This window comes from Lipotes vexillifer, unplaced genomic scaffold, assembly GCF_000442215.2.
Source record: "Lipotes vexillifer unplaced genomic scaffold, Lipotes_vexillifer_v1.1 scaffold2094, whole genome shotgun sequence".
NCBI classification, from domain to species: Eukaryota; Metazoa; Chordata; class Mammalia; order Artiodactyla; family Lipotidae; genus Lipotes; species Lipotes vexillifer.
The window spans coordinates 172,432-181,283 of NW_006790887.1; the positions used below are offsets into that span (position 1 = coordinate 172,432).

The 8,852-nt window shown below is 52.0% G+C and overlaps 1 protein-coding gene across 1 annotated transcript in view; it reads left to right on the top strand.

Moving 5' to 3' along the window:
• Nucleotides 1-120, top strand: part of NOM1 (nucleolar protein with MIF4G domain 1) — a 16,440-nt gene extending 16,320 nt beyond the window's left edge. The window contains exon 12 of the mRNA XM_007463989.1: nt 1-120. This exon is cut by the window's left edge and continues 85 nt beyond it. Within this exon, the coding sequence (XP_007464051.1) occupies nt 1-120 (120 nt within the window).
• The last annotated feature ends 8,732 nt before the right edge of the window (nt 121-8,852 follow it).

Consider the following 8,852-nt stretch of genomic DNA (forward strand, 5'->3'; position numbering starts at 1 on the left):
AGCCACTTCCTGTTGAAGGGCGGGCAGGCCCACGGGGGCGCCGAGGAGGCCAGTGCGCTGCGGGAGAGAGCCGAGCTCTGCGCCGGGGCCCTGCAGGGGAGGGCGTCCCTGAGGCTGTAGCTGGGGCTGGGGGCTGAGGGGTGCTCATTCACCTGCGATGTGGGGCCGCAGCACACATTCTGTCATATTTAAAATACTCTATCTTGGGGTTTCCCTGGTGGCGCAGTGGTTGAGAGTCCGCCTGCCAATGCAGGGGACACGGGTTCGTGCCCCGGTCCGGGAAGATCCCACATGCCGCAGAGCGGCTGGGTCCGTGAGCCATGGCCGCTGAGGCTGCGCGTCCGGAGCCTGTGCTCCACAACGGGAGAGGCCACAACAGTGAGAGGCCCGCGTACCGCAAAAAAAAACCCAAAACTCTATTTCGTTCCAAGGTTTTACGGTATTTGTGTTTTGAACCATCTTCAAATACCTATGTTTATATTTCTAGGAGGCCAGGGAGAGGGAGGGAGGGGCGGGCCCCGGGCAGAGATGATGGTGCCAAGGGGGTGTGCCAGTGCCTCATTTTCTAACAGACAAAGTAAAAGCCTCTAGAGGGTGCAGTTACAAAGAAATGGATGGCGTTTTTATTTATCTTTTATGTATTGGTTAAAAGTTCAGAAACCGTCAGTTAAACATTCCTGAGGTTTGATTGATTATTTCAAGTACTTGGAAGGCATGTGTTCTGGAAGAGTCAGCAGTTGACTCAAGCCTTGCAGGTGTGGGTGCAGCACAGCGGGGGTACAATCCTGGATCCTCACCTGAAGTTCTGACGTGGGAAAGGACACATTCCTTCCCCGCGAGTGTCTGTCACTTAGACCCATCGAGTCCAGGTGTGATGCACCTTTCCGAACAACTTTGAAGTCACCAGACGGACACTGGACACAGCAGGTGCCGCCTGCTGAGCGGTGTTCTCGGGATATAAACACGCACAGGACAGAACCGCCTGCGAGGGATGAATGTTCAGGATGCACCTAAGATATAGCGGCTCTCTCCCTCCCTTCCTCTGCTCACGGGACAGAGAAAGCAGATGAAGCAAAATGTTCACTGTTGGGTGAAGTTTATACACATGAAGTATATTTTTATAGCTTTTCCTTAAGTTTTAAATTATTGCAAAATAAACAATTTTCATAAAGCATTCATAATGCAGAACGCTTTCTTCAGAGGTCTAAAACGTTCCAGTCTTTTCATGAAAATAATTAACCTAATTCAAATCACTTCTGCCTCTTTTGTAAAAAAAAAAAAAAAAAAAAAAAAGAATTAGGCCTTACTGTAAAGCAGTGACACTGCTTCTGTTGGCTTACTTCACTGGTGAGGTGCCCCTGGCTTAGCGGGAAGAGCCAGAAGGGATGGAGGGAAGTCCCTGCTTATTGACCGTGACCAGAGCCCGTGTCCTGGGCCTGGGTGGCAGTGGCATCAGTCACCGAGAGCTCTGGGCACAAGGCTGCTGACGTGTGGGCACAGACAGCACCCCAGCCGAGATGTCACAGCAGGATGCTGTGTGTCCCCTTCAGGTGTTACTTGGTGTGGCGGGATTCAGCACCCGACATTTGCTCTTGACTCTCAGCCCGTCTATAATTCAGTTTCAACTTTTCCAGTTGTGTGTGTGACTGTCTTTTGTGCTCAGGCTGTGGTGTCTCTGAATTACGTCAGCTCAAAGCCTCTTTAGGAGGACCTGAGTAAGAGTTGGGACTTGGTCGCAGTCAGCGTTTGCTGGGGGCCTCCTGGGTGCCACACGTGGAGTTGAGACCTGGGGCAGCTTGAAGGGTTCAAAACCATCATTTAAGTTTAACAGGACAGGTCCTGTAGTCAAAGTGCACCAAAGAGTGATGGGGACAGCCAGCTATTCCCAGCGCTCAGGGACGGAGAGCTTTTCAAAGGACGTGACATTGGGACGTGACGTGCTCTTCCAAGAGGGGCTGAGGGGGCACTCGGAGGACACGAGGGCACCAGCAGGGGGGCGAGAGTGTGGAGCCTGGCTGTGCGGGGCCCTGGGACCCAGGACAGACAGCAGGACAGGCACTTGCAACCTGGTTGTGAAGGACCACTCTCCATGCTGAGGAGTTGGGGATTTATCTGCTCAACCATAGGAAGCCATCGAAGGATTATTGCCAAGGAAGTTAGATCATCGAAGTTGTGTTTTCAAGAATATTGCTGGACAAAGGAAGGTGGTGGGTCAGCACAGTGGGCAGGCTGGTGGCAGAGACCAGGTGGGTGGTCCTTGTGACCTTCCAGGCGGAAGTGATGATTCCGGCCTAGGAGAGCAGCCCTGCGAAGGAAGACTGGAGACGTTTCCGATGGACACGCACCGGAAGATGGTGCCTTTCAGTGAAGAGGGGGAGGGGCGTGGGTGGGGGGCAGTTTGGGACGCCCCCGGTGGCTTGTCAACATTGGGGTCGGGGTTGAGGGTGCAGACACACCACTGGAGCTGGGGGCCTGAGGGCAGGGAGTTGGAACCCCTCGAGGAGCCTTGAGTTATGAGGAGAAGGCCAAGACCAGGATGTTGGGCACTCCTCGTGCAGAGAGCAGAGCCCAAGGGAGGGCCTGGAAACAGGCCCAGGAGTTGGGCTTTGGGGATTATCCACCAGCAATTCAGACCCGTCCTGGGGGTAGTAGCTCTGTAACAGCGGAGGCAACTTCAGGCAGCAACCATACGTGAACAAAGATGCTGTGAGCCTCGGGGGGCCTCACGTCTTCCCCGAGTGCGAAGCACTTAGGATGCACGAGCAGGTGGGTAGGGAACACCTCCATGCACACACGTCCAGAGAGTGTAATGAAAGGTCAGTAAAACTGAGGTTTTCTTGGGAAAGTAATATTGGCCTGGGAATCGGGAGTTTTCTCTTTCTCACCCTTACGTTTCGTATCGTATCATATTCTACATTGACAGAGCTGGCGGGAAAGGGGTCAAGTTCACAAGATGACATTTGTCTTGAGTGGCGCTGAATAAATGATGAAAAATGATGTTTGCATGATAAGATGATGAAAGGGAAAATGGGGACCAGTTTAAAATGTTCTAAGCCTGCAGAGGTGACTTCAGAACACCCAGGGTTGTATGTGTTTGGAAAACAATGCCTTGTGTGTGTTCACTGGCCTCGGGAGCAGAGCAGTTTTGACCTTGAGCACGTCCAAAGCAAGACACATGGCCACGGCCTCTGGGGGTTATCGCGTCGTCACTTTCCCGCTCTCAAATATCCAGTCTGCAGGAGATTGAGCCCCACTCCCGCCCCCAGCGTGGTCTGTGTCCTTTATTCCCACCCTGGGGACCCAGCCAGCGGTCCCTTTCCTCCCTCTCCTGGGCTTCACGCCCACCTGGGTCTCTGCTCCTGCAGACCAGAGTGGTGGGGGGGACGCCCCTCGAGGGCCCAGCGAAATATGAAACCCCGGGCGGGATTCACTTCAGGCCGAGGTAAAAATGATGAAGAGCGTTTAAAAGTTATTTTCTATAGAAAATCGTTTAAAATGGACCATTGGTTTCATTTTACTTTGTCAGAAGTGTTTCCAAAGAAAGAGGGCAAGTTCTTCCGCTTTTACTTCTTTGGTTTTTGCCCATTGTTAACACTTTGCCACGTTTGCTTTTGCTCTTTTTTATATCTAATCCACATCCACTTATGCACACACACGTTTTGATGGCATCGACTGGAAGTACAGACATCATGACACTTGACTCCCGACCCCTCATTCTCCATTACTGGTGATGCCATTACTGCACCTGAGAACACGAACATGCATTTAGTGACAGAGTCCAGCAGACAATTCCGTTTTCATACTGCCAGTTGTTCGAAACTGAATTTTCTATAGCTGTTTTTTTCCTAGACAGAATACAATCAAGGTTCAAACATTACATTTCCTTTAATTTCTCTTTTAGTATACAATACCCACCCCCGTCTAAAATTTCTCACGAAACTGGGCTTTGAAGAGTCCTGGCCCATTGTCACAACAAATCCTGGTGGGCTTCACGTAAACATGGTTGGGAAAGTCACAACCCGGTGACACTGGCATCTCGGGACAGACAGTACAAAGCTCACAACTGGCCACACTAATTACAGTCGAGGCCAGCAGACCTCCCCATGGCAAAGGTACGTTTTTACCTTTGTAATTATTAAGGGAAATTAGTCACCAAAAGTTAAGGACATCTTACAAAGGAAAAAAATGTGGCAAAACGTGTGTTTCCTGTTCCCACCAATATTTCGCCTAGTGGGTCAGCCAGGCATTAATGATCCTTGCCAGGATCAATTACTACTTGCAAAATGGTCATTTTCTAGTCCTGTCATCCCTCCTACATTATTAACTGGCATTCTTTAAAAATGGGTCTTCTTGAGGCTTCCCTGGTGGCGCAGTGGTTAAGAATCTGCCTGCCAATGCAGGGGGCACAGGTTCGAGCCCTAGTCCGGGAGGATTCCCCATGCTCCGGAGCAACTAAGCCCGTGAGACACAACTACTGAAGCCCGTGCGCCTAGAGCCCGTGCTCGGCAGCAAGAGAAGCCGCCGCAACAAAGCGCAGGCCCTGCAACAAAGGGCAAGCCCCCGCTTGCCACAGCTAGAGAAAGCCTGTGTGCAGCAATGAAGACCCAACGCAGCCAAAGATAAATAAATAAAAATACATAAATTTTTTAAATGAGTCTTCTTTTTTTTTTTGCGGTACGCAGGCCTCTCACTGTTGTGGCCTCTCCCATTGTGGAGCACAGGCTCCGGACACGTGAGCTCAGCAGCCATGGCTCACAGGCCCAGCCGCTCCGCGGGATGTGGGATCTTCCTGGACCAGGGCACGAACCCGTGTACCCTGCATCAGCAGGCGGACTCTCAACCACTGCGCCACCAGGGAAGCCCTGAAATGAGTCTTCTTATACTCCTCTCCCTTTTCCGGGGGAAGATCAGACTACCCATCGCAAAACGACTGAAGCCATGGGCGATGGGCGCGGATGAGCAGTTCCGGGAAGCAGACCCGTCGTCTGTCCAACGGGCCCAGCAAGGTTCCCAGCAGCAGCTCCGGGTCCGTGTCTGCACTTGGCATTCCCCCTTCCCCCGCGTTTGTATCAATAACTTGGCCAAAGAAGGTGTGCTTATCAGCTTTGCTGACAGCCTGACCTCGGCAGGAGTAAGGGCACTTCTAACTCTAGGAATCTGCTATTTTACGACCTATGATGAGCTTTGTGTCCTTCAAAGGACCCGGCACTGTGTCTGGGTCAGTCACCGGGTAGGTTCCCGTCTGGACAAAGGAGGTGCTTGTTAATTGTCTGAGAGCAGAACCTCTCTCTCTGGTTACTTCCCCCTGAAGTGCAAATCGGGGGTCTCTGAAGGCATTCTTCCTCAACCCACGATTTCCTGTGAATATCATTCTGAAGGTCTGAATTAGTATCTACTTTATAATTCTTAAACGCTGATGGGTAATTCAGGACATTTTTACTGTCTCTGGGGAAATTATCCTTAATGAGAGTAGAACAAAGCTTGCAAAAAAGTACAAGGTGAAACGAAGGCGCTGCAGGCCAGCCCAGCTCCCAACATCCCGGAGTCCAGCGCTTGTACAAGGGTGCCCGGCACCTACACACCTTAAAACTGAGGGCTAAGATTATTTCTATTACTGTCATTACTTAATTTTGCCCAGGCTTGGCCAAAGCTCTGATTTCCTACAAAGAGCCAACTCTGAACAGATGTGCCCAAGGGCATAATTACCAGACGAGATGCAAAAACAATGCATTACAAACACAGATTTCCCAGTAAGTATTTATCCAGGGCTTAACTGTGCGCAGAGAAGCAAGTTCACATGTCCACGGCGTAAAGCACCCTTACTTAACTCATCGAAAATACAACGTAATTATTTGAGATTTATTTTATCCTTTTGCCCTCAGACTTCTGACTGGTGGAGGAAGCACTTTTCAATCTGGTCCCACGCTAGCCGGCCAGACCCACAGAGTGGTCGTTAGCATCCTTACGCGTTTTGACTTAAATGGACAATGAGATTTTTTAAACCTCTCTGTTTTCTAAATCAGATTTAGTAGGGCAGCCAGCATCTGCTTTACTACTTTAGCTACTCTGGGGCTAACTGATAAATCAGCGGCAGGGGCCATGGCGTCCTGGCCTGGTGCCCGACAGCAGGGCCCGGGCCTGCCCTGGGCCTGCCCTGGGAAAGTGGCTCTGCCGTCCCCACCACGAACATCCCCCCAGACCCGTGAAACAGAGAAGCCAAAAATACAAGATGGACTCTGGGGCTGGACTTGCTGTTTTGTCCCATGTGCCCTTGATCTGTCCACGCAGCGCAGTACAGGGCAGCTGGAGTGAGGCCCGCACTCCCTGGACTCGTGAGTGGCCTGGCTGTGCCATTGGGGACCGGGGCGGGGACGGGTGCTTTGTCGAGTGTCACTGTCCAGTCACCTCTCCTCTGGGCCTTGTCCTCCCTGCACGTAGGCTTGGCCACTCGGGCCTGGAAGAAGCCGTGTTTCAGGCTGGTGCAGACCTGCACTTTCCCCCCGACACCAGTGGGTTCCAGCCACCTCCCGGTTGAGCTCCTGGCCCGGCTCCTGTGAAGCGAGTGGCAGCGGAAACAACCTGCATGAGAGTCAGTAGTGATCTGGCCACTTCCCCATGCAAGGTCAGCCCGGCCTGGAGGGGCCTGGGCCACTGACTTGTACCCTGACAGCAGAGGCCAAGTGGGCCTGTCAAGATCCCAGAGGGGACTCACGGGGTCTCTGCTCCCTGCCCACCCTCCTGCCACCCAGATCTCCAGGCCTGGGGGGCCCCCGGGGGAGCGACTCTTCCGGCGGCCCAATGGGGCCACCAGCAGGGAGACCCCGAGCGCGTCCCGGGTTGGGAAACCGTGCGACCGAGGGCTCCCTACCTGCACGGTGGGATAATAAAGCCCTTTGTTACCTGTGAGTGAGAGGCCTGATAAAAGCAAAATATTATCACCCCTGCTGTGATTAGGAGGCATCTGGGCACCGGAGACTCGGTAACATTTATGAGTAAATATAATTTATTTCTGTTCTCTGATTATGAAGGTCACGGTGGTTTAACCCTGCTGGGACGGCCTCCGACATATTATCTGCTCAAACAGAACTGGGAAAGAAAACACCGGCAGTCATTAAAAGCGAATTACTTTGTTTTATGAAGATAGGAGAGAGAAGGCCTCACGCTATGGGGGTACTGGGGCATGTCCATGGCCCCGAGGAGACCCCCAGCCCACCCTAGGAGGGGCCGCCGGCAGGAGGATCCCAGAGCTGCCTCCAGGGACTCAGGAGGGTCACAAGCACCCCTGGTTTTTTCAAGCAATTTTGAAAAGCTGCCAAGAGTGCAGTGTGTGACGATTCAGGTGTTTCCTTTACCTGTGAAAATCGGTAAAGGAAATAGGTTAAGGTAGCCGGAAGGATTTCTGAATTTCTGGTTTTAAATTTAGCAGAGGACTTTTTTTAAAAATTTTTTTATTGGAGTAGATTTACAATACCGTGTAAGTTTTATGCGTACGGCACAGCGATTCAGTTACACATATAGAGATTCAGATTCTTTTCCCTTACAGCTTATTACATAATACTGAGTATAGTTCCTCGTGCTATACAGTAGAGAACTTACATTTTTTGGTGCACTGGTTTTACTTTTCAAAGTGAGATGTTTGGCCTCTGACTCCTACCGCTGCTCTGCTGGCTCCCTCGCCCTCAGGCTCCTGCTGGGGGGAGGGGTGTCCTAGTCAGCAGCATGTACTTGAGTCACATCTAGAGATGCTGGCGCCTGGGACGGGCAGCCTGGGGCATCGGGGAGAGATGGCGAAGGTGGTGATGCTGGGGCAGGTCCCTGGAGCGTGTGTGTCCCGCGGGCAGCCTCGGCCGCAGGGGAGCTGGGCCAGGAGGACGAGAGGAAGCAGAGTGTGACCCAGAGCCTTTGGTTCAAACGCCTGGGAGGCGGGCGGTACCTTTGCTGAAGTGGGAAAAACCAGCTTAATTTACTGGAGCCCTTTGATGTGCTCGTCTCTATACTGGATACAGTGGGAAATGCACAAAAGGACCAAAACATACTTAGAACAGGCAAATTCACAGAGCTGGAAAGTAGAGGTTCCCCAGGGAGGGGGAAGGGGGTTAGTGTCTAATGGGGACAGAGGTCATGCGACATTTGGGGAATAGATACAGGTGTTGGTACACAATACTGTATGCATTTGGTGCGACTGAATTGTACACTTACGAATGGTTAAAGTGATAACTATTATGTGTTTTTTTTTTTGCCACACACACACGCACACACACAAAGAACCAAAACAAATACCCAGGGCAGAGATAGCTGTCCTCCAGTCATACCCCATCCTCCCTCGGAATAGAACCCCAATTTTTAGCGAGGCCTGTGGACAAATGGAAATAAAGACTCACTTTGCAACCTCCGGCGAAGCTTAGCATGGCCGTGTTAAGACTTCTCACCCGGGAGTTCCCTGGTGGCCCAGTGGCTAGGACTCAACACTCTCACTGCCACGGCCCAGGTTCGACCCCTGGTCAGGGAACTGAGATCCCACAAGCCACGCAGCTCAGCCAAATTAACAAAAGAGAGAGAGAAACCTTGCCAGTGGGATGTGAGCAAAGGGGCCACACCTGAACCCCTGGGGAGGACACACACGCACCTGCCCTTGGTCGTGTTGATCGGTATGTGGAGCCCAAGCCCCACCTTGAACCACAGAGGAAAAGCCACGAGATAAAGGGCCGTGGCCCCTGGGGGTCACGGGACCACCAGACCAGCCACTGGCAGCCCGGGTTTACAGGAGAGGAAATGAATTTCTGTCATGAAAGCCACTGTTCCTTTCGCTCTCCTGCCGCGTGTGGCTGGCCGGGTCCTAACTGATACAATAA